Here is a 25,745-nt window from a genome sequence, read left to right on the forward strand (position 1 = left end):
CCAGTCATTAGTGCTTAATGGCTATTAGCCAGGATGGACAGGGATGGCGTCCTAGTCTCTGTTTGCCAGAAGCTGGGAATGGGCGACAGGGGGTGGATCACTTGATGATTACCTGTTCTGTTCATTCCCTCTGGCGCACCTGGCATTGGCCACTGACGGAAGACAGGACACTAGGCTAGATGGACAATTGGTCTGACCCAGTATGGCTGTTCTTATGTTCTGTTCAGGATGAACAGAGCAAGGATAAGGTGAGGAACTTGTCTGGAAATAAGATATGGGCTTGAAGCAGGTACCACTGAGTGACGATCTCTGGGCTGTGTTATATGGGAGGTCACACTAGATGCACCTTGTGCAAAAGCGATGGACAACACAGGCGGCCTGAGCAAGCAGGGTTTATTCTCGTTCCACACAGGTGCCTGCAGCTACCCTATGAATTCACAGCTGGATTAAAGGGACGCACCCTGCAGCAGGATCCCAAGAGGCCAGTTGCTCCCCCCTCCCATTTTGGGGAAGTTTCCTTTTCACACCGAGCCTTCTCTCCCCTCAACAGCAATGGGAGATGTTGACTCCAGTGACCCCTGGAATGACTCCTAGGCTGCCGTGGGGCGACCCCAGGCTTGAGCTGGCAATGGTTCTGCTCTGGGGATATGCAGCATTTTGCAGCAGGCAGATCAGTTCTAGACACAGGTTTTGCTTCAAGGAGATTAACGGACATTTGCTCAGAGTACGTGTGAGGCTAGCCCTGCCTCAGTGGGTCACGGAGTTTCAGAAACTTGCGCTTGGCCCCGGTCTCTCTGCTCCTGCCCTGACACTTCGAGCAGTGCTTGCTGCTGAGCACAGTGAGGATTCACCCAGCCCGCCCGTGGCACTTACCGCTTCGTGCCCAGCATGGACCCGCCGCGTCCCAGCCAGCCTGCTACGTCATGCCAGCCCACCTGGCGGATCTGCAAGGAGCAATGTTTTGGTTCACGCCGACGACAGTCTGGCCTTTTCCTATTTGCTCCTAGCCTGGCTGGGAAGCCTGAGACCCCCTCAGCAAATCCCCCGGCTCTGGCCAGTGAGATGATGGTACGTTTTGGAGGGGGCGCATGCGGATGGAATTTGGCTGCTCAGCCTGCCGATCTCACTGGACGGGGCCAGCTTACCGACGTCTTGGTGACGTGGCAAATATTCACCAGGGGTGTTAATATGAAGCCACCCGAGTAGGTTCCCCAGAGGCACATGCCGATGTCTGCCCCCGGCTGCCCCCACCGCCAGTCAAATTGGAGATGTGTACCTGCCCCTTCGACAAGCCTTCAAAGCCATCATTTGCCACGTAGACCATGTGCCCCTGGGAGATCCCGATGCGCACTGCCGACCTGACAGCTGCGTTCATGCCGGCCGCCGGGGCACCGACATTCAGAATCACCAGGCTGAAGTGAGTCTGCCGGCAGGGAAACAAACAGCCCCAGTCGGTACAGACAGCCACAGCAGGGGGAGCACACGTGTGCCAGGGAACTGTGGCACTTCCTCACCACACACCCGCCAGCCCCAGCCCAGGTGACCCCCAGCCACATCAGCCGAATGGCACCAGAGGCACTCTGCTCCATGATCCTTGGATTTGAGACTCCAGAGATCACTGTGACCACAAATTCTCTGGATCAGCCCTGTCACTGTGGGAGGGCGTGCTGCCACACCTGGGGCACCAGGGATGGTAAGCTTGCAGTGCATGCTAGATTAGACCCAAGAGCCCAAGCACTCTCTGCACCTTCTCCCCCGCAACTTACCTTTTCATGGGCTGTCTTCTGATGTGCCAGGAGCTTGTAAATGTTCCAGTTATTTTCAAAGCTCCTGGAAAGAAAACCACTCTCGATGAGCCAGTCGCCCCGCAGCACAATCACCGCGAACCCCACCCGCAGGATCCACTCCAGAGCTAGCGATCAGCGCCAAGTCGGAGATCACAGATTTAAACAGGGAGGGGGCAGGGCCACGTGCCTAGGAGAACAGCTCCAGGGTGTCAGACTGTAGGAACTGGATGTTCGGAGGGGAGGGAGAGAAGGGGGTAGAGCTATGCCTTTTACTCCAGCTGAGGGTGTAGCTAACGAAGCATGAGCCCCGTATCTCAGCTACTTGTGCATCTGCATTCCCCAAGGTGGGAAAGGCTGGACAGTCAATGGCATTATGCTATTGTACTTCCAGAATTTAAACTAGTGTTTTTTGTTGCTTGTGTATGAACATTGGACTACTTTGAATCTCTCTCTCCCAGATCTCAATTAACGTCTCCCATTTAGAGCAACCCCCTCCCAAATTTCATCTTTTTTTAACAGGTTTCAGAGTAGTTTTGGTACATTTTAGTACTCTCAGAGCCTTGGGAAATGGCAAAACCATTTTCCTTTGGTTAAGGTAGTGTCAAACTCATCAGAATTCCAGGATCCTGCCTTACACACGAGATTTTAAATCCTGGCAGCTGAGTGAGAAGAACTTCACTTTCGGGACGTTCTAACAGAAATGCTGAGCAGCTCCACATGCAGATTTGATCGCATGGGCTGTGCTGCTAATTAACGGCCTGCAAAACTTTGCTCCTGAGCGAAGGTTGCCCAGTGGTGCCTCATGCCCTTCCAGAATGATGAGCTCAGCTATGCAAACCAGGCCATACAGGGTTAAGGAACATAACCCCCCCAGACCCCAGCACAACCTTAACTCTGCCCCCGGGAGCTGGCAATTGCCGCTGAAAATGGCACAGTCAGGCTGCTGCCATGAGAAGCAGCCACGAAGAATGACTAAGAAAATGTGTCATTTTCTGCCTTGTGTTGCACAGATCTGAACTGCAGCATTTCTCTGCATGCCCCCGAGCTGCGGTCGCCGTGCTAGCGGGAGCTGTACTGACCGGAGGAGGGAGCAGTTGGAGCAGGTTGGCAGAGCTATCGCGGTGACGCTGCACGTGTACCGTGAGGATCGGGGCTGCCCTCAGCGCTGGGAGCTGCAGGGTGTGTCAGTGGCAGGGCCCAGGGCTCTGTGTCCTGGGGACGGCTGGCGCGCTGCTGGCAGACGTGGCAGTGGTCTCTGGGCTTAGCAAAGGGGTTGGCGAAGGCAGTGTCTCAGAAGGGCTCCTCACGGTCAGGGCGAAGGGGAGGGAGCAGCAAGTCGGGGAGGTTTGTGTGGAGCAGGCTCAGGCCGGGGTAGGTGACTCCTGTTTGCTGTGCCTGGCCTGAGCCGGAGAGTCGTCTCAGCAAAGCGAGGCTGTCTGTCTGTCTGTCCGTCCCCCGCAGGGCTCGTGGGCTGTGTCCCCTGCGTGTGCAGAGCGCTGCTGCGGGTGCTGGCAGCAGGCTGGGACCTCGCCCACGGAGGGCAAGGGAGGCTGCAGTGCAGGGCTGGCGTCACTCTCGCTGGCTCTTTGCGGAGGCTGAGGGTTAGCCACCCTCTGGAAGGGCCCCGCCCCACCGGGTGGCCCGAGCCGTGCTTTAGCCATGCTGCTGCACAGTGCATTTCCTTGGCTTTTCAAAACAACTTCTCAGCCCCTCCCCATGTCCCTCTGCCCGGCCTCTGGCTCCATGGCAGCCACTGCCCAGCCCCAGCATGCCCTGGCTGCACGTAGCTCCCTCAGTGCCCTGTGCCATCTGCTTGTCGCCCCTCTCTCTGCCCATGCAGCATGGACCAGAGCTCCCTCCCCAGCCTTCCTCTCTGTGGGCAGCAGGCGTTGGCAGGGAACCCGCAGGGTGAGGGGCTGGGCAGAGGACACGGGAACAGCACAGGGACTAGCATGGGGGGGGGGTGTATTTTGAAAGGGGGACAGGGATGTGGGGTGGTTGGCGGGAGAGAGATAAAACCTCCCCCAACCTCTCCCACTGCACAGCTCTGATCCCCCCTTTCCACCCTACTTCTCCCTGCACAGCTCCCACCCCCAGCTTCCCTCTGCCTGCTCACTCCCCCAGCACTGCGAGAAGGGCCAGGACCTGCTGGAGGAAGGGAGGGGCGGGAGAATGGAAATGCAGAGTCCCTCCTGCCCCTACCCTGGGCCTCGTGCACACGCATTTCACTTCCTTGGGCATGTCAGTTTAGCTGCCACCCACCTGCAGTTCCAAATTTCACTCTCAGTGACTGCCAGTGTTGCTCTCCCAAAGAGCCAGGGGTGCGGTGCACAAGCTGAGATCAATCCCAAGGAGTGAGATCAGTTTGGGGAGAATCAAAGCCATTGTCTGAGCCCCAGATGTGCACAAAAATCAATAGAAGAACCAGGTGATTTTGTAAATACATGATTTCTTTTTTTGGGGGGGAGGGACTGTAGCTTGGAAACCCCTTGCTCAAATGACCCCATCCCACATCCCCATGAGCCAGAGCAAGTTTCAAAGCAATCTGAGTGAGCATGTGGCTTGTACAGTACTTAGAATAGTCATCTTAAAAAAGAGGAGTGACTCAATCATAGCTATTGCAGAGCTGCTGCTCTGCCATAATCCAAGTGCCTCACCTCCCCCGGAGCTGGATTGCCTCTTCGAACCTCTTCTCATCCATCGCTTTCTGCACTTCCTTTGTCTGAAAAAAAAAAAAAAAAAAGAGAGAGAGAGAGAGAGATGGGGAATTCTCAGTGAGAAAGAAAAACCCACATAATTCCAGGGAAGTCAGCTAAATGTACGACACGGTTGAAAATGAAATTACACTTGGCAGAGTCTCTCTTAGTAACCCCCGAGCCTGGCTTGGGGGCAACCAGGGCAGAACAAGGCCAGAAACGGATTCTCTCTCACACACACACAGACCCAGGCTTTGGACGACAGCAGAAGGGATGTATTGGGACTTTAAATCTCGACACAGGGGATCTGTGTGTGTGAGACTTTGTATTGCTAATGACACATAAAACCCCACCTGCGCATAGCTAGAACAGACCCCCAGATATGCAGATCTCTGAGCCCATCTTCCATTTGTTCTGGGCTCTCGAGTGCTGTTTCTCCCTTGCTAATTGCTGTCACGTACCACAGTACAGTATGAACGAGAGGGAGGCCAACCTGAGCAGTCGAACTTGTCCACCCAGAGCCGCCCCATATACTCACCACCTGGACGCACTCCATCAGGGGCAGGCGGACAGACTGGTTCCCGGAAAGGCTCACCACGCAGGCGGGCGTGTCAGGCGTGGCCTCCAGCAGCGCCATCACAGCCTCCATTCCCATCTTACTGCTCTGCAGAGGACACAGTAACCTTGGTAAGAGGGCTGCTTGTCTAGTGCGGGCCCGCTGCTGCCATGGGTCCCACTGCATGGCTCATGTTCACCTATCAGAGGCAGCCGTGCTAGCGGGGAGCCTCGTACAGACGCGCTACTAGGAATCGGAGCATCGCACGGGCTTGGTTACACAAAACACACCACGTGCTAAGGAGAGGCTGAGCTGGCGGGGCACAAACATACCTGAGAGTTGCCGCGGAAAGATCTGCGGCCACCTGGATCTTCTCCCAGACACCCACATGCCAAAAAAACTCCCAGGGAGCGTGCCCCTCCCCCCCCACCCCCACAACAGAGGAGACAGGTGCTGCTGCAACTCCTGTGGGGGTGGTTTTAATTCTGTGCTCGGGCACCAGACAGTACAGCTACGTTTCCCCCCGTTAACTCACTTCCCACACACAGGCATCAGAGCCACGGGCTACTGGACAAAGCTCTGGCACAGCCCCTCCGAGGGGGCAGGGAAGAGATGGGTGGATTCTGTGGCTCAGCGGGTTTGTTTCTCTAATTTAGATTATTAGGACCCCAGACCGTTACTAGGCTATTTAAGATTAGGACAGTTAGCAGTCAATTAGGAGGAGTAAACTCCTGAGGGCTGGTCTCTGTTTTGCACAACAGGGTCAAGCACCAACCAAGGCTGCACTGTGCATGTGACTCCAGGCATTTCCCCAAGCCTGGAAGCAAGTGCCCCTTGCGTCGGGATCTTCTCGGGGGCCCACTTCCTGCTCACCATGCTGGCTACCAGGATGGGATTTCACCCTCCCAAATGCAGGCACTCCAGACCAGTCGCTGCGATCACACACTGGGCCCGCCCGCACACATCTCCCCGCTCAGCCAAACCGATTGTACCTACCAGCACGCGATCGAACGCCGAGGGGGTCCCGCCACGCTGCACGTGGCCAAGAACGGTCACACGCGTGTCAAAGCCAAGGCGCTGGACAACCAGCTGTTCAGCAGAGAAAAGAGTGTGGGTTCGGTTCATTACAGGTCAATGTACCTCCAGAGCCCCCCAGCAAAGGAGCGCACGCCCCAGAGTGCGTCACTTACATCCTTCACGTAGCTGGAGGAGATGGGTTTGCCGTTCCTGTCGATGGCGCCTTCAGCGATGATGATGATGTTGAGCCGGGACCCTCTGCTGCGTGTCTGCCGCAAGAGAAAGAAACAGCCAAACTTAACCGGAGCTGGCCGGAGCAGACAGGAGCTGGCCGGAGCAGACAGACTGGCTGCGCTAGCTGTTCAGGGAGTTCATTGGTGCTTAGCACTGATCATTTGCTCCCTTGCCTGGAGCGGGGAACCGCAGGCTCCTTGGTAAACGGGTGGAGGGGATGCACCATGGCTGTGTGCTTCTGTGCTCTCTGCTAACACACAGTGACATCCCTCACTCAAGTCGGGGAGATCTCTTGAAACCTTCTCCAGCCACTGCAGCTCAAGGGCAGAGCAATGTGCCGTCGCACCCCAGGGACGCAGCACAGTGCTGCCCAGTCTGCAGAACCCTAGAAAACAGCCCCCTTCTCCCCACGGAGCTCCATTAACTTCAACAGGGCCCTGCCTCTGTGGGATCGGGCCCTACCTGCCAGTCTTCTCTGGGCCTCCCCTGGGCACGTTTCAGCTGGATTTGTATTCAGCGGCATATTTTGTTTCATTAAAGAGACTGGCTCAACCCTCTTGAACTCCTGTTGGTGCGTACACTACCCTTTGTGAAATGCCTGGTTCAGCCTTCATGAGGGGTCAGCTCCTCAGCTGGGGGGAATCGGTGTCGCCTAGTGAGTGCAGTGGAGCAGTTCCGATTCACAGCAGCTGGGGATCTGGCCCAAGCTGTTCCTAACATGACAGAGGAGGGCACAAGAACGAGGCCAGGCCCAGAGCATGCCCACTTGTGGAAACCCTAAAGGACTCGCCCCATCAACTGGCTTTGTCTGAAGACACTGTTACCTTCACGCTGTCTAACCCACAACAACTACAGAAGCTGGCTTTCCAAGGAAATGAGCCCGTAGTGGAAACTCTAGTGGAAAAGACAAGGGTTGGACACATCCATGTACATATACATTGTTGCATGGGAATCAGTGGGGTCCATGTGGGCAGGCAGGTCTGCTGGCATGGAGCAGAGCGCAGGATTGGGGCCCTAATACGGACGTGCGCCCTATAGAGGGGTGCCCATTATACATTTAACAGAACAAACTAAAGAGATCACAGCTTCGTAAAGTACCAGTGAAGACAAAATATTAAGCATCCGAGTCAGCCTTGCCCACATGCCCCATGTGCATTCTTTCCAAGCACCTGAGCAGCTTTCTGGTTCCACAGTGGTTTTAAATTGAAATTTAGCAGGTGTTTGGCTGACAACATTCGACTGCTGATGTTAAGAATAGACTCCTGCTTTGAAATGGGGGCGTCACTTCATTAAGATCCTCTTTGCCCAAGTGGCCGGACCAAGAGAAGGGCAGATAAAAAGGAGAGAACAGGGAAGAAGAGCAGAACCTTGGAGTGGTATTTCTCTCTGGATTCCCTACCGCACCGAGCTCCCTTCCCCAGCTGACAGAAGAGGATTGCCGCGTCCCAAACGGCACTCACCTCCCCAAGTCTCTCGCACATGAAATCCTCCCAGCCGTCCTCAGGAGGGGACTCCGGGATGAAAAGCCAGTCAGCACCCGAGGCCAAGGCAGACACCAGCGCCAGGTACCTAGGGAGGCAGACTCAGATTAGCAGCCATGACCGTCAGCCTGCCAACAGCAGCACACAATGGAGGGAAGAAATGTGTCACTTGGGATCAAAACAAGTTCAGGGCTCTCATGGCTTGGGAGTAAACAGTGGCATGGTTAGCTTACAATATGCCTTGTGCCGACACACGCTACGGTTACGGTGCTGGTAACTACAGAGGCTGGCAGCAGTCTCCTTTCCACCAGAGCAAACCACTCCCTGGTTCCCATTTGCCCCAGGGTGCATCGCTGATTAGGGTCTTCTCTTGTCTGTTGTGCAGTGCATTCCACACAGCCCAGACCTCCCACTGCCCTCAGCACCACTTCCTCCCCTCCTCCCAAAAACCCACTCTCTTCCCCTCCCGACACTGCCAGCAACCATCCCCACCACACGCCCCCAGTTCTCCCCCTCTCCCAGACAGCCACCCTCGCCTTACCACCTCCCAAAAGCAGGGGCCTGTCCTTACCCACAGTGTCTGCCCATCACCTCCAGCACAAAGGTCCGCTGGTGGCTGCAAAGAGAGAAGGAGGATCAGAATTTGGGGAGTAGTGTCTCTCTACAGCAAGGCGCCTTGGCCAGAGTCATGTTCAGTCATCAGAAGGATCCCCCCGTCCCATCCCCCAAGAATCTGGGTCCAAGGCGAGGGCTGTGCAGTGCCAGGTGCGCCATGTCACTGTTCAGTACGGAGCTCTGGCTCTGGTCCTGCCAGCAGAGAGAGGAGGGCATCTGCAAGGGACTCCCCACTCACCTCTGGGCCGTGGTGGTGATCGCATCGATCACCTCCATGATGCGGTGCAGTGCGGAGTCCGTGCCGATCGTCATGTCGGTACCACAGAAATCATTGTCGATGGAGCCCACCAGGCCGACAATGTTCAAGTTACAGTATTTCTTAGCCACCTCCTTGGTGATCTTACCTGTGGGTAAACACAGAGAGGCTGCAGTGATCAACTCCCGACTTTTCCTGCAGAGCAAGACACTGCTCCAGCTGTGGGGCAGAACGGGCCCTGCTTAAGGGCATGCAAAGCAAGCCGTTACATGTTAGATCTAGGTATCCCCGTTCTGCTTGAACAGTGTGAATGGAAAAGGCCATTGTCCTGAGTCTTCCAAGCCCTTTGCTGTAGACAGCAAGAAGCAGCCATGCAGCTCTCAATTGATGCACCAGAAAAAAAGATATGACAAGCTGCAGTAAGGAGAGTCATTTAAAAAAAGACCAGCCTAGAAATTGGGGTTAATTTCATTGTGATTTCCTCTGTTAGGCCTTTAAATCTGTCAAGCCAACTTCACGATCACACCCCGCTTTCTTCCTGGATCAAACAGAGAGCTGCATTTCCTGATTTACTACTTTTTGGTATACTTTCGAGACTTCAGGCTCACGTTAGTGATTTAGACTTTGCACCTAAGCCCACATGTCCCTTTGAGCAGAGAAAGGCAGAACAAGAACCACAGTTCGAAGCTGATGCCAGGAAAGTTTAACAGTGAGGGCGATTGGCTATTGGAACAGAGGGCCAATGGACATCTCTTAATGTCTTCACATCCAGACTGGAGGCCTGCCTGGGAGATGCTTTAGCCAAACACAAGTTATTGGGCTCCATGCACTGAGTAAAATTTAATGACCTGTGATGTACAGGAGGTCAGATTAACTGATCTGATGGTCCCTTCTGGCCTTAAAATCCATGAATCTGATGACGTCTCATGCTCAAGCTATCCCCACTTTTCAGTGCTTTTCAGTGTGGGGGCCTTCTCCCCACTTTGGCTCTGGGGATTAGCAAGTGCAGGTCAGACTGCAGCCTGTGCTGGCACGTACCGTCTTTGACCAGCTCCTCCAGCAGGCCGCCCCATTCTGTCCGGAAGATGTTGGCCCCCGTCAGGCTGCCGTCCCCTCCAATGACGCACAGGTTGGTGATGCCATGCTGCACCAGGTTGTGGGCAGCCAGGAGGCGCCCCTCTCTCGTGGTGAAGGCTTTGCAGCGGGCGCTGCCGATGATTGTGCCGCCCTACAAACAGCAGAAACAAGGTGAGAGAGGAACAAACAGCCAGAACAGCTGGCGGATGCAAAGGGCCAACTGGGTGAGACCGGTCTTCAGGAGCACAAACTCTTGTGGCAAATCCACCTGGGAATCAGCCATGGGAAGCGTCCTGCCCCTACAGCTAATGGATGGGGAAGGGCGAGCAGGTTACCTGTGGGTAGAGGGGAGGAAAGAGGATGCAGGAACCTTATTCTGGCCCATGTCCCAGTAGGCCAAGATTCAACCGTACCTAGAGCTCTAGAGGAGTCCAACACCTGTGACCGCTGATGTGGTCTCCCAGCTGGCAGCAGGCTCTGGCCAGCTGTCCCCTCTGCTGCCTGCTGTAGCATGCACTAGCCAGGGGAAGATGCTGCTCTGTGTTTCCACCTGTCCTTCCCCAGAACTACCTGCCCTGAGCCAGACTGTGCTGTGACGGCAAGCTGCCACCCCTCCCCCCACCACAGCAGCGTAGCTCGGGCAGGATCCACCCGACGTTTCCGTTTCAAATCTTCCCAGTCTCCTTTGGTCCAAGGATAGAAAACAGCTGGGGCAGAGTTAACCAGCAACGTACCACCCACCGCCTCCCTGACCGTGCCCCTCGCGTCCATTTGCTGGGATCACAACTCTTCGCCTTCCAACGGAACAATATGGAGTGAGGACGGCTGTTCTCCGGGAGTCGGACTGGCGGGCCTCCCACAAGCTCATCACCAGGGTGTCAGACCCACAGCTTTCCTGACCTCTTTGCAGTCTTTTTATTTGTCTCTGGCACTTCCTTCGGCTCCGATTGCAAATCAAGCCCAAAGAAGTGGTCGCGACCCTCCTGCCCTGAAGGGAGCTAATGTGTCCCCCACCCCTTTGCACCACTAATGGCCTGTCTCGCTGCCAGACGGCTCTCCTTTTGGAAGTGGACTCTCCATAAGGTGCTGGCGAGAACAAACACTCCCTTGGGCACTTGGCGGCCTGGCACCTTGCCCATCCCCGCGAGAGATTGCCCTGTTTCGTTCTAGGTCACAGCTCAGCATGCAAATTGCTTCTGGTTCATTTAGGGGCATGTCCCAGCAAGGAGCCTGCCTGTCTCTGGCTTGCATTTGCACCTGGGGTTCGCTACAGTTTAGCTGATGTACCTTAACTAGCACTGTGAGGCCTAACTGCTGCTTTTATCCCCATGGACCCTGCTGCCTTGCTACATACTCCCAACCCCGAGCATGGGGGAGAATTAGGAGCTGGCCTCTTCTCCCCATCACCCCACATTCACAACTGTATGGACAGCAGCTCCCGGGTCAGCAGCGCACCCTACGCCCATGGCGGTAAAAACACCGGCACATGCAAAACAGAGAAGGATTTGGAGAAGGAAAGCAAAGGAGGGAAGACAAGGGAGGCAGAGACACAAAATGTCACGGATTTCAGGAGCTCGCTACCATGGTTGGCTTTACTGCTTTGGAAAGGCTTGGCGTAAATGCAGAGGGTCGTGCCAGGTCCCTCAGGCAGACGTGGCTGGGACAACAATGTGACATCCCTGCCCCTCTCCTCCGGAGCCAGGCTTCTGAGGTCACTCCCCATGGATGAGCGGGCAGCGCTGCCAAGCGAAGCAAGGCATGGCATGCTGAGTACCAGCGGCTGTGGAACAGCAGCACACAGACGGGGATGGGGAGGGCATGCAGCACCAGAGCATTACCTGTGAGCAGGGAGACACACTGCTCAAATCGGGGAAGATGCTAGAAGGAGAGGGGGGAAAAACACAAGAGAATGGAATGAAAGGGCTCAAGGAACTGAGGGATGCTCCCATGTGGCCGGCATAGCTGGCTGGTCTCAGTCCTGGCTACATAGCAGTTACAGCTTTCTTGAGTGCCTGGTAGATCTCAGCTGGGAATCAATGGGGCTAGCACCTAATCTGGGTCAGTGACCCACACTGCGGCAGACAATGCCAGTATTTCCAAGGCAGAGCCCTGCCCTGCCCCACTAAAGCCCTTGCCCCTTAAACACAGGCTAAGCCAGTATTTCTGTAAGAGTCAAAGTCCCTGCTCCAGGACCCCCACCTCCCCAAACGTCTGTTACACCAAGTCACAAACAGAACCAGATTATTCCGGGGGGGCTGAACCACACTTTAGCCCGAGCCTCTGACAAAGCAAAGAGCCACGCTGACATACTGTTGGGAAGTATTTTTGTGGCCCCGATTGGTTGTGTGTTTTCACGCTGCGCAGCTGTGTTTAAATGTGGCTGTTTTTGTGGGGTAGGCAGGGCCTAGAAGGGGATCTAGCAAGGAGAAGCATTAGGGCTCGAAGGAGAGAAACCACTGGGAAGGTACATCAAGCTGTTTGGTTTTGGAAGCGTATCTGGGGGGGATTGGCTACTTGCTTGTTTTTGACGTTAGACATTCCAGTCCCTCTCTCCTGTGTTTCTAGCAGGGCTGTGACACCATACCAGCGGCACCTGTTTAAATCGCCTTCAGCTGGATCCCTAGCGGGTATAAATCAGCGCTCCCCACTGACTGCAGGGGAGACTGTCTGGGTGACTTCAATAGAGCCACGCTGATTTGTGCCAGCTAGGGATCTGGCCCTTTGGTTTGTTAAAGCCTATTGAACTCAAATGCCTCAGAAATCTGTGGGAGACAAGAAGGCTTTAGGTGCCTTTGTTAAAGATTCAGCAAGCCCTTGTTCACTGAAGGACTCAGAAAGCCTCAGTCCTCATGTGAGACCTCCAGCAAACCAGGGTAAGCTCAGACGTGACAGCCGAGATACTTCAAGGTAAAACCGCAAGCAAACATACAACTCAAACCCACATCTTTTACACATCAGAAAGAAGCAAGACGGAGACAAGGACCAGAGGGCCCAAACCCAATTTATTTCCCAACAGCTGGTCCCCTTTAAGCTGGGGTCCCATCTATGCTACAAGTACACTGTGAGGGGCAGAGGTTCCCCAGCAGATGTAGATGGGCCCTAACCTTGGGTTGACCATGAATCAGACTCTCACTTCGGCCCAGGTGTATCCGAGCCTGCAGCACAGTTCAGGGACACGGTTAGGTCCCATCTATGCTACAGAGCAAACTGTGGCAGGGACAGTGGTACTGCTGTCAGCTGTCTTTACAGTGCAGGGTCAATGGGCCCTTAAAGGGCCAAGCATATTTTTAACACAGTTGGGGGCTGTCTACCCAGCTGACACCAAACCTGTGTTATCGCACCGATCGACCACAACTCAGTGCACCAGACCTTGATTAGTCTGGCTGTGCAGTCAAGACCAAAGCTGACGCAGGACCTTGATGTGAGAAGCACAGACTAAGCCGACTCAGGTGTGAGGGGGAAGGAGATGTCTAAATCATACAATGGAGTCAAATCAAACCAAAGGTGTGTTTCAGTAGGAGGCGAATCACTGTTATCAAGAGGGACAGGGAAAGGAGACCCATTCCCTGCCTCAGGGGGCTTGGGAAAGGGGCATGCACAGACATGGACGGAACACTTTAGCAGGTTTAATGAGGTGTCATCTCTGAGATGGCCCCCTTCCTGCTCTCCAGAGGCAAAGGGCACAGCTAACACTGTTTCTCCGGCCTTGCTATGCTGCCGGATGGCTTACACTGACTTCCCCTCCAGGGGACAGCCTCTTTCCAGAAACACTTTCTCCATGCTGTCTCCTGCTAGCAGAGAATGGAGCACACACAGCGCTGTATAATCAGTCACTCCCTACTCCCAGCGTGCCCTGGGCCTGCAGTTGCAATCATTAGGACAGGAAGAACAGCCTCTATCCCCAGGCTAAACAGTGTGCCCTGGTGTTCAACATGTGCTAGATGGATCCAGCATCTAGACTCCATCGAACTGCACTAGAACCTGGTTTAGTTTTGCCCTACGTGACCAGTCAAACTGAGCTATAAAACCGAGCTCGGCAAACTCAATGTGAGCCCAGTGTAAACAGGACAATGGGGAGCAATGACTAGGATTTTATATGTTATTACTAAATCATTTCAGAAAATCCTCTCCAGCTCTGACCTCCGCAGACCAGAGGAAATCGCAACACTGGGCAGATGCGTCAGAGATGCATGTGAGCTGCACAAGTTAAAAGGGAAGGACCAAGAGGCCTTTATACTCAGAGGGCGATGGCAACATAGCTTACCAGCTGAATGATGTTCGAGACGCTCAGCCAGTTTGCTCGCTTAATGTTCTCTCCTCCTTCCACCAGCCCCTCGTAGCCCTGCAAACAGAAAAGCAAAGAAGCAGACGTGAAAGGGTGCCTTGCTGAAGCAGGGCCTGTCCAGCCAGCCAACGCCCAGCAGCTCCTGCACGGCTCATCCGATTCACTGGTCCATTTTGGCTATGCATCTCTCTGGGCCTGGGTGAGGGATCGGTGAGGCAGACACATCACGGGAGAGTGAGACTGTAAAGCAGCTCCTTGGCAGGACGGCAGGTAACCCTTGTGAGAGTCCCCGCAATGGCAACTGCAGACTGGGGTTAGTGCAGAGCCTGCTAGGCATGTCCAAGGCAGCAGGAAGGTAATGCTGCCCCCAGGTGACTGACAGTTTGGGTTCAGGGCCCCGCGTCGGTTACTGGCAATCAGAAATTCCTCCCTCAGCCACAGAGCATCTCCCTGTGTCTGCTAAGGGCCGAAACAGACCAGGAGGGACACAGCTAGCTTCCCCTCTCCTGTTCCTCCTCCCCTTCCCTGCCTTTCTCCCTCAGGAGCGAATGGGGCACGGAAACCCTCACATCTCACTGTGCGTGTCGGATAGGGTTGCCAACTTTGTAATATTTAAAAAACGGACACTGCCCTGCCCCTTCCCCTCCTCTTCCCTGAGGCCCTGTCCCCATTTACTCCTCTTCCCCCCACCCACCGTTGCTCACTGCTGTTTGCCTCTCCCCAGTAGATCTGACCGGATACTGTCAGGTCCCCTTTTCAACCAGACTTTCTGGTCAAAAACCAGGCACCTGGCCACCCTAGTGTGGGGGAAGGGGAGAAGTTAGCTTAGTTCAAATATTTACAATAAAAAACTCAGGGCCAGATCCTCAGCCTGTGTAAAGCCAATGGAGTAAATGGCTCTGCGGTGGGAAGTGCCCCTCATGAGTGCCAGGAGGAGAGCAGGAGCACCAATGTTTTGCTTCACAGAATCCGCCCAAGCCAAAGGCTGCTGAGGGACACTTCGGCTGCTGGGGTGGCTGGAACAGGCATGCAGCAGTGCCCAGTAGCATGCTTGCAAAGAAGGAACAGAACAAAGCTCGGGACCTCCTGAGAGTTCAAGCGGGAATCACACCCCACAACCTCCCATGATAGGCTGCAGGGGTGAATGGCGTCAAAATCTCACTAGCTCTTCAAGCAGTTAGCATTTGTAATCCAGCTCCTTGTGGGGAGGGGAGGAGTGGCTGGGATGGGGGAGGGCTAAAAGAAGGCAAAGGGGAAGTTTTAAATTGTCCTCTTCCCAAAATAGCCTGCTGCTATGTTTCCGCCACTTTTACACTTATTTGCTAGTGGACAAGCTCAACAGCCCAGATTTGACTTTGGGGCTTGAGGAGTTCAAGGAGAAAGAGCAGGGATTATAAAAACGAAGCGTGGTTAGATGTTGGCTGCGTGTGTGTTTATTTAGTGTGTGGTTTCAGCTTTGCGCAGATAGCAAAGATAGCAGACCTTAATTAAACTGCCCACATCGTGGACACTAGTGTGGTTAGATTTCAGCTACATGCATGTTTATTTAGCGTGTGGTTTCCAATGCAAGCCTGGGGCCAGCCCTTGTTGGCAAAATGAGCTAGATCCATACCTTCCATTTGTAATGGCACAGCGAGAAAACCCTCTGTTCCCAGTGACAGATTAGCCACTGGGCCATGGGGGCCTATGCCCAGGGGCCCCGACCCTCTCCGCCTGCCACCCCAGCGCTCCTGCCGGGGAGCAGGGGAAACCCTACCCTCACCCCACTGCCTGGCAGGAGCGCCAGCCGAGGGGTCAGAGGGCCATGCCCAACCCCATTTACCTGGCAGGAGCGCGGGGGGGGGATGACACGCATCCCCACTTGCTCTGGCCCATGACCCCACAGAAGCTTAATCCACCTCTGTCCATCCCAACTGGATGCGGCCATACAACCCGGCTGCGCACCCAGCAGCAACTGTGCTAAGAACCTGGCAACTCTCTGCCTTAAACTGAAGTCACCACAAATGAAGCTGAGCAAGCCCATGGGAGTGAAGGGGGAGGGGAGAGGGGACCCTTTAAAAGAAATGTCCATGATTGTAGGGATCACGATACCAAGGAGCTAAGAGAAAGGACTTCTCCTGCTCAACAGCTCTGCCAATGAACCTGTCACAAGCTATAGCTAACCCATCTATCCCAGTTTGGGGTTTCCACTGGGCAGAAGCCCTCAGTCACGTCAACTTGACGTTAACACACTGGAGACTAGGAGTCACAACTCCTGGGTTCCACCTAGGGCAAGTCCCTTCTCCTCTTTCACCCCCGTGTAATCATTTGCAAAGCAGGGGTGCGATCATCCTTCCCTTTCACAGGCAGGCTCTGAGCAGAGGTCACTAGAGGTGAAAGGATGCTGAACTACCAGAGCATAACCAAACCAGTGTATTTCCCCCTCCAAGTTCCATAGGTGGCACTTAGCCATTTACAGGACAAAGCTATACAACCTCTACCCCTTGAGAATGACAGAAAAAAATATTGAATCGAACCTCATAGATCAGGAAAACTTTTGCTCCAACGTATATTCCCATGCGAGTCACAGCACGGACGGCGGCATTCATACCTGGAAAGGGAGTACAAAATAAATCATAGTCAATACTGAGCACTAGGGCATAGGGGCCACAAAACAGGGACCAGTCCTTATAGTCCAGAGTTTCAATATGGTTCACGTTGCTATTAGATCAAAGCAATTTATAATCTCGATAACAATCACAAAGTTGGGGGAGTAAGAGTATAGGTTTATTACTATTTCTCACCATTATGAAGGCAATTCAACAACAGATACATAGACTAGGAGTAGGAAAGCTAGCTACACTTAATACAGGTAAGTAGCTTTCATGTACAAGAAAGTAACACCTTATAAATAACCACTTCCTCATCTACAGCTAAACCAGACCCAATAGAATAAATACGCTCACAGTACCTGAGTCCCTCCAGATTCTTCTTGCACTGTGATTATACAGATTACCAGGCCTTCCCAGTGGCTAGCTTCAACCTTGGGAAGAGTTATAAACCTTGCCCTCAGAACATTCTTTGTCTTTGACAGCAGGTGTTAGCTCTTGTATTCCCCAGCATGTGGCTAAACCTCTTATTTGCCTGGCAGGGTTAAATGGGGAACCCCAGGTGGCTTCTGGGGGGGAAAGAGAAGAAGATACTGAAATGAAGAGGGGAGGACGGAATGTAGAAATGAGAGGGAGAGAATAAACAAGAGGGGATGAGGAAGGAGAGAGAGACATGAGAGCAGGACCAAGGAAATGAGAAAGTAATTGTAGGAATAAGGGGTGTTTTGTTTTGTTTTGTTTGGGGAGGGGGGGCGGTTTGCTTGGTTTTTCTTGTTTTTGTTTTTTAGTTTCTTTCAGCTACTGCTATTAGACTGACAACCATAGCAAAGGTTTCAGAGTAGCAGCCATGTTAGTCTGTATATGCAAAAAGAAAAGGAGTACTTGTGTCACCTTAGAGACTAACAAATTTATTTGAGCATAAGCTTTCATGAGCTTACAGCTCACTTCATCGGATATTTCACCATAAATCCTCTCGCCTAAAGCTTTGCAATTCCTCCCCCTATTTGAAAAGATGTGAGAGTGGGGAGTACACCAGACAGAAACAATCAAACCCATTTGTTCCAACCAAAATTAAAGTGATCACCTGTGAAAGTGCTGGACTAGAAGGACGGTGGATAAAAATTTAAAAAAATCTGACTTTTTTAAATTAAGTTGGATTTTTTTTTAAAAAAAAAACTCTTATTTCTGAAAATATATTATAATTTAAACAAAAGAAATCTGATTTAAATAAAAAAAATAGTTAATCCCTCTGTTTAAGAAATAAGAACATAAGAATGGCCCTACTGGGTCAAACCAAAGGTCCATCTAGCCCAGTATCCTGTCTTCCGACAGTGGCCAGTGCAAGGTGCCCCAGAGGGAATGAACAGAACAGGTAGTCATCAAGTGATCCGTTTAGCTGTAAATGTGAAACATGTTTTGATAAGTATCCAAAACATGTAAGGTCGTTTTAATACAAATAAACTTCACATGCTGTTGTGTGTGTTTAATTAAATTCCAGTTACCATCCTAATGCAGCTTGATGCAAAGCATGCACAAAAAGTTAATTATCTAGTATAATAAATTAGTAAATAAGCAATATCTCATTCACCATTTTCTGACATACTAAAAATGTACAGTTTATAAAAATCTGAAAATATTAAGCTGTATAGTTACTTAAATAAATGTATATAGTTATAGTTTACCTTCCTAGATAGCAAAAAGATGTACCAAATATAGTGTCAAGGTTCTATTTAGTTGTAAATCAACATGATTTAATGGTTATATATCAACCAATGAGTTTGCACCAATTAAAATAGATTTAAACTGAGGCTTCCCACTCAGTGATTTAAATTGCTTTGATTTAAATCAATCCCCGCTGCCTAGAACCAGATACCGTGCAGGCAGGTACTTCACTAGTGGTCTAGTAAATCCAAGGATCTGTATCCGCCTCACTATTTATTCCAGGATCGGACAAGTCCTGATTAGACACAGCCAAAGCGAGTGGTGCTTGTGAAGGAATATCACAAAGGACTAGGATGAGCCCTCCAGAATCATTTGACTTTTGGCCTAAATCAGATGGACTCCAACTGCTTGGAGATGAAAGGCTGTTAACTGACTGTGAGATCTCCTCTCTATGGCTGGTTCCACACTAGCTTACCCCATCTGATCACAAGTGCTGATTAACATTATGTAGCATAGAGCAGGTTCCCCTTAATGCTCTTCCTTCACATCTATCTCCTTTTCCTGTTACTTACCACAGTGCTAGAACCGTTTGGTTCCTCCCTTTCTCTATGGGTGCTCCTTTCAACCCAAGTTTATTTCAGGTCCTTGGAAGATAATGTAGCAAGTCTCAGCTGTTTTCCCACCTGATTGGGCAATTTCAGTTTCAGATCCCAGTGTCTGTCCCTTGGGGTTAGAGTTGTGCCAATGGGGGACAGGATGGCTAGCAGTTCTTTGAACAAACCTCCACGTCCTGATGCTTCCTATGAAAATTCAGGCTGCATTAACTTTGGCTTAGTAGACCACACTGCCAAACAAGCCAGCCTTTCATTTGTGTTCATAATGGGCCGACTCCAGTGACATCGCCAGAGATTAATCTGACCCAATATATTTGTGTGTTAAAATGCATTAAAAACCACTTTTCCTTGTTAAAAAAATTAAGCCAGTCACTCAAAGCAAAAACATAGCTGGCCAGGTGAATCCCTACCCAGATATACAATCAGCCTTTATCAAGGGGCAGGCCTCAAACATGTACCTGGCATATACCAGCCTGGGAGCTTAGGCTACCAGCTGTGGCAAAATACACTGGTGCTAGAAACATTGGTTTTTTAAAGTGACAGCTCAGATTCTGCAGAACCCCGATGCTGCTTGTTGAGGAAGGTTTCCTGTTCACCGCAGGAAATTGAAGGAGAGGATTTCTCAAGTATCTGCCCAGGGGGGAGCCTTCTAACCTTTGTTTAGAGGTGACATGCAAAAGCACTGCTCAAAGTTACAAGCTTGCCCACAAGATGCCACAAGAAAGAAAAATGGAGATGGCGGTTTAAGAAGAGAAGCAGTACTGTATGGTCAAACAACCCCAGAGATTTACCACTGCCTTGCAATCCAGAGAAATGTGAGCTGCACCCCTCCTGGGACTCCTCTGACATGCCAAGTACCATGCCAGCTACCCTGAGCAAAGGCATATGGAAAAAAGGGTTAGAAATGGAACAGTTCGTTCACGCCTTAGTTAGCTGTTCTTTGTGCTTTTACTGACCCTGGCAGCAAAACTAGGACATAAGCAGCTCAGACTATCAGAGAAGACAGTGATGTCACATGAACATTAACATTACAAAAACAACGAGGAGTCCTTGTGGCACCTTAGAGACTAACAAATTTATTTGGGCATAAGCTTTCTCTCAGGTGCCACAAGGACTCCTCATTGTTTTTGCTGATACAGGCTAACACAGCTACCACTCTGAAACCTATTAACACTAAGTAGTATCTGAGGCCAACCGGATTGGAGCCTCATCATCCTAGGCACAAACACAGAAGTGACAGCCCACCCTCCCAAGAGTTCACAATTTAGGTCGGGGTGGGCAAACTACGGCCCGCGGGCCACATCCGGCCCCTTGGGGCTTTGGATCTGGCCCGCGGGATTGCCACCGCCACGGGCTCCGCGCCACTCCTGGAAGCGGCCACACCACGTCCCTGCAGCCCCTGGGGGTAGGGCTGGGGTGAGGGGGCAGAGAGCTCTGCACACTGCTCTTGCCTGTGGGTATCTCCCCCAAAGCTCCCATTGGCCAGGAACAGGGTACCGTGGCCAATGGGAGCTTCGGAGGAAGTACCCACAGGGAGCTCTCTGCGTCCCCCATCCACCCCAGGGGCCGCAGGGACGTGGTGCCAGCCACTTCCTGGAGTGGTATGGCATGGCGCGGGGCCAGGGCAGGCAGGCAGGGAGCCTGCCCTGGCCCCGGTGCGCACCGCTGCCACCCAGGAGCGGCTTTAGGTAAGCAGCACCGGGCCGGAGCCTGAACCCCTACTGCAGCCACACCCCAACTCCCCACCCTGAGCCCCCTGCTGTATCTCGCACCCCTCCTGCACTCCAATTCCCTGCCCTGAGCCCCCGTCGCACCCCTACTCCCTGCCCTGAGCCCCCTGCTGCATCCCGCACCCCTCCTGCACCCCAACCCCATGCCCTGAGCCCCCTGCCGTATCCCGCACCCCTCCTGCACTCCAAACCCCTGCCCTGAGCCCCCTGACGCATCCCGTACCCCTCCTGCACCCAAACTCCCTGCCCTGAGCCCCCTGCCACATCCCACTCCCCTATTCCCTGCCCTGAGCCCCCTGCCGCATCCCACACCCCACCTGCACCCCAACCCCCTGCCCTGAGTCCCCTCATACAGCCCGCACCCCTCCTCTGCCTCAACCCCTTTCCCTGAGCCTCTTCCTGCACACACACCCCCTCCCATCCCCCACACCTTAACTCCCTACCCTGGCCCTGCAAGCAATTTCCCCACCCAGATGTGGCCCTCGGGCCAAAAACTTTGCCCACCCCTGATCTAGGTGAATGAGACAGACAAACTAATGGATTAGGGTGGGGGGAAAGAGGGTAAACAGCATAAGTGCAGTTCTCAACCAATCAGGAGCAGCAATAACAACTTGTCACCTGCCAGTGCCTAGCTGTTCTCAGGTCTTGTTAAAATGAAAACTCTAGAGCGGTGGTTTTCAACCTCTTTTCATTTGCGGACCCCTAAAAATTTTCAAATGGAGGTGCAGACCCCTTTGGAAATCTTAGACATGGTCTGCAGATCCCGAGAGGTATGTGGACCACAGGTTGAAAACCACCAGCCTAGTTACACTGGGCCAGATCTCGCAAACACTTACACACGTAAGTAGCTTTACTGTGTCTATTAACTTCTCCGAGGCTATTCATGTGAGTTGAGTTACTCTCACCTGCTAGGTTTCAGAGTAGCAGCCGTGTTAGTCTGTATTCGCAAAAAGAAAAGGAGTACTTCTGGCACCTTAGAGACTAACCAATTTATTTCAGCATAAGCTTTCGTGAGCTAGTGTTTGCAGGACTGGATCCACTGTGCGTAATTACAGCTATGTACTATACTTACTGCTCCTTCGAAAATTTACAGAAGACTGATGGAGCCTTTAAACATACAAAATAAGATCATTTCTATAGTTTATCCTTAAATTGACCTAACAGTAAGAAATGCCCCAGTCTACTCCTAGCCTTTGATTCTGAAATCGGAGCAGTGCCTGTCATCATTAACATGCTCTTTGCCCTGCCAGACAAACATCAATGAAGTAGGAGTGAAGTTGCAAGAACAGATTGTGCAAGCACTTGTCTACAGGCTAGAAAGATCTCCTTCAGGGCACAGCCACTCCCAGAATTCCAGCACTCAGCAGAATCTAATGTTGGCTTTCTAGCTAATCCTTGGACTGCAGCATATAAAACAAACTAACGCACATGAGGCTTAAACAAGCTGTCTACAAGTTTATCCTATGTCTGAGAATGAAACTGCACAGAGGAAAAATACAGTAATCCCAGCCATGTGGATCGGCAAGAAAATGCATTGGCAGGATATCAATAAGTGCTGGGCTGATCTCTAGGGCCCCGATTCAGGAAAGCATTTTAGCACGTGCTCATAAACCTAACTTTAAGCATGTGCTTAAGTGCTTCCCTGAATTGATATTTGGGGAAATGGGGTATTTTCTATCAGGCAGGCAGGCTCCTCCTTCCCTGGTTTCATTAGTCCAACACCTTAAAACAAAGCTTAGCGAGGTTAATTTAGGCACCACCAGACCTCTGTTTTCCAACTTATCGCTGCCATTTCCACTAGGGAAGAAGAGGAATATAAAAAGGGGTTGTGATATTAATAATAGTACGGGGTGCATGATCTATACAATAAACATGCTGAGTCATATCCTCAGCTTGTGTAAATCCACGTAACTTCATTGAAATCAAGGGATCTATACTGATTTACACAGGTTAAAGATCTGGCCCATCGTGCTCAACATGTTCATATTGCATGCAAATAAATTTTACTGCCACAGTAGGATTCAGAAATTGAGGCACAAAGAAGCCAAGAAATTAGGAATTAAGGCCAGATTAGGAGATCTAAGCGTACAGAACTTTGCCAAATGACTGCTAATGGGGCAACATGATAACTACAAGTATTTGAAGGATGTAAACAAATAAGGAAAGAGAAATTGTTTGGGGTTTTTTCTCAAGGGCACATAACTAGGAGTATTATGACGATCTATATAGCACTGCTGGTGTGGATGGCAGTTTTAGACAAGTGACAAGACAAAAGCTTTGCCATAAAGTTTAACAATCTAAATTAGACAGATTACTCAACGACAACAGACTATGGAGGGAGGTGTCAACTGAAAACAAGGGGAAAAGATACAAAAGTATTTGTATATAACCCCATGTTTTCAGTTGCTGATAGTTTTCCAAAACTTTCACCTTTTAGGCTCAAGTTTTCCAGAACGGCTCTCTGTCTCAAGTTGAAATTTCTGGAATGCCTGGGCACAGCTGGATCCGCCCCTTTGGAGTGTAAGAATGAAAATATAAATGATACTCTCACCATTATAAAATTGGTTCTAGATCTTTATTTTAAACTGCTTTACTGCTTACAGGGCTGCGGTTGTGAAGATGGAATTGGCACTCTAATATTCCCCTTATTTTAGAAATAGCGTGCGTGGAGCAGCTGCTGTTATTACATAAGGGTGCAGGGGGCAGATGCAGACACTAAAGCTCATTCTTCATTTTGAAAGGTGGGCATTGGACTGCAGAGGTCAGAGCAGACAGTGGCAGGCTGCAGAACCCACCATGCCCTTGCTGCTATGTTAAGCAATGTTTAAATCAAAAGAATCCGTGCCTTAATAAGAACAGCACCCTGTGCTCATATCATTATAGGCTCTTATAAGGGGTATAGTTTAGATGCACTCTTGCCATTTCTTGATGTTTCAGTGCTTATTATTATTAATCATGGTTATTACAGTAGTGCCTAAGGACTAACCAAGACCAGGGTTTCATTGTACTAGGTACTGTACAAACAGAATACTAGATAGTCCCTGTCCCGAAGAGCCGACAATTGAAATACACCAGACAGACACAGGAAAGGTGTAGCTCACACAAGCAGAGTGGACAATGTGATGGCAGCAAGTGGCATATTAGTGCCCTGATTTTTTTTACCCATATGAAAGATGAACTGATTAAAAAAAAGAAATAACCATTTAAGATGCCAAATGCTCCTGAAGATTACATTTTAAAACAAAAAAGATACAATATAGTAAATCCGTTTCTTTACATCCTGACTGTAGCTGAGCAGATTTTTCATTACTCTGAAATCTCTGCTATCAGTGTAAACAACCAGTATTACCATCACCCTAATCACAGATTCAATAACTGTGCCATAAAGTGGTAATACACTGATCTCCTGGTAGGGACTGTTCCCTTTATTTCCAATCCCTAGTCAGTTTCACGGCAGGTCACTCCTGGGCCCCCATCTGGTCTGGCTCACACACTTGGCAACTATGTAAAAGAAGCCGGTAGGGCAGGGTAACCTCACAGCGGCCACTAGACCAACAGGCAGGCCACAGCCAGACAGTAGGCACAGCCGCTGGGGGCAGCGGGGCAACATGCCCCATACATTTCACCCTGCTGGGTTTGTGCCCCTCATGGCAGAGCTGAGGGTCATTGGGGCCTGGCTCTCAGAGGTGCTGAGCGCTCACAGCTCCAGGTGCACAGGCCGTGTGACTGAGCGCAGGGCACCATAGCGACAGGCAAGGCCTGGCACGCGAGAGGCCTGGGTGCTGCACCTGTGGGTGTCAGGGCGAGAGGGGATCCCCACCTGGCTCCCCTGCATCGCCCTGACCTCTATGCCACTGGCCAGGCCCTCTGCCCAGGCAGGGCCCCCGGCCTGTCCCCCTCCACCCTCTAGGGCCCAGGCACTGCCAGGCCACCTGGGCTGAGAAGGGCTCAGGGATCGGCTGGCGATGTCTGGCCACCACGCGCGCTCCGCGATGGACCTCTCAGGGCTGCCCACCCGACCATCGAGGGCTCCGGGGCGATTAGCAGTGGCGCCCGCCCCGCCGCGAGGGTGCTGAGCGGCCGGAACCTCGCCTCTGGGATCTATTGCTCAGGCCGGTCGCCATGACTGGAGGCACGTTCACCAACAGCACACACGTGACTCCGCTTTGGGCACGTGCGACCCGAGACCCTCAGTCCCCCTCGGAGGGGGCGAAGAGCGAGCCCGAGAGGAGCCCGTGCAGCCCCCAGGGACGGGGGGGCGGATTGGGGGGCCCGGAGCAGCCCCCGGCGAGGGGAGGAGGCTTGTGGGGGCGGGCTGCAGGCAGCCCCCCTGGCAGGGAAGGAAGGGGGGGCCGGGGTGCGGGGAGTGGGGGGGCTCACCTTGCGCGTCCCCCCCGCTGGTGAGCACCGCCAGGGCCATACCGGCCCCCGCCATCCGCAGCTTCTCCAGGTCCAGCGCCGCCGCCGCCGCCATCCCGCCGGCTCCGCGCCCAGCCGCCGCCAGCGCAGCACCGGCCGCAACCAGCCGAGCGCCGCCTCCCCGCGACCTTCAGCCTCGCTCCGCCCTGCCCGGGCCCCCGCCCCGCTGCTGCGGCCGGGACACCCGGCTACTGCCAGCCCCGCGTGCCTTGACACCCCAGCCCCCGCCCCCATATAGAGCCAGCCCCAACCCCAACCCCCCCGCCACTGACACCCCCCTGCTGTGACACCCCCGCCCCAGCAACCCCCACCTCCTACTGACACCCATATAGAGACAGCCCCAACCCCCCCGCCACTGACACCCCCCTGCTGTGTCACCCCAGCCCCCGCCCCCATATAGAGCCAGCCCCGATCCCCCCGCCACTGACACCCCCCTGCTGTGACACCCCCGCCCCAGCAACCCCCACCTGCTACTGACACCCATATAGAGCCAGCCCCAACCCCCCCGCCACTGACACCCCCCTGCTGTGACACCCCCGCCCCCATATAGAGCCAGCCCCGATCCCCCCGCCACTGACACCCCCCTGCTGTGACACCCCCGCCCCAGCAACCCCCACCTGCTACTGACACCCATATAGAGCCAGCCCCAACCCCCCCGCCACTGACACCCCCCTGCTGTGACGCCCCCGCCCCCATATAGAGCCAGCCCCGATCCCCCCGCCACTGAC

General features: G+C 52.7%; 1 protein-coding gene across 2 annotated transcripts in view; it reads right to left on the reverse strand.

Annotated features, from left to right (window-relative positions):
• The window catches only part of PFKL (phosphofructokinase, liver type), a 35,726-nt gene extending 10,585 nt beyond the window's left edge, over positions 1-25,141 (reverse strand). Inside the window, exons 1-14 of one of the 2 annotated variants that reach the window (XM_084639335.1) lie at positions 24,979-25,141; positions 16,521-16,594; positions 13,984-14,061; positions 9,681-9,870; positions 8,625-8,790; positions 8,343-8,387; positions 7,751-7,859; positions 6,230-6,325; positions 6,036-6,128; positions 5,022-5,147; positions 4,445-4,509; positions 1,767-1,830; positions 1,277-1,423; positions 874-944 (exon numbers count right to left, since the gene is read on the reverse strand). In XM_084639335.1, the coding sequence (XP_084495461.1) occupies positions 874-944; positions 1,277-1,423; positions 1,767-1,830; positions 4,445-4,509; positions 5,022-5,147; positions 6,036-6,128; positions 6,230-6,325; positions 7,751-7,859; positions 8,343-8,387; positions 8,625-8,790; positions 9,681-9,870; positions 13,984-14,061; positions 16,521-16,594; positions 24,979-25,072 (1,418 nt within the window). In that variant the 5' untranslated portion in view covers positions 25,073-25,141. Of the gene's footprint in view, positions 1-873; positions 945-1,276; positions 1,424-1,766; positions 1,831-4,444; positions 4,510-5,021; positions 5,148-6,035; positions 6,129-6,229; positions 6,326-7,750; positions 7,860-8,342; positions 8,388-8,624; positions 8,791-9,680; positions 9,871-13,983; positions 14,062-16,520; positions 16,595-24,613; positions 24,682-24,978 lie in introns of those variants that run through there. The other variant, XM_084639336.1, reaches the window with a different exon arrangement.
• Between the last annotated feature and the right edge of the window lie 604 nt (positions 25,142-25,745).

The sequence above is a fragment of the Lepidochelys olivacea genome (genome assembly GCF_965140295.1).
Source record: "Lepidochelys olivacea isolate rLepOli2 genome assembly, chromosome: 9".
Classification (NCBI taxonomy): Eukaryota; Metazoa; Chordata; order Testudines; family Cheloniidae; genus Lepidochelys; species Lepidochelys olivacea.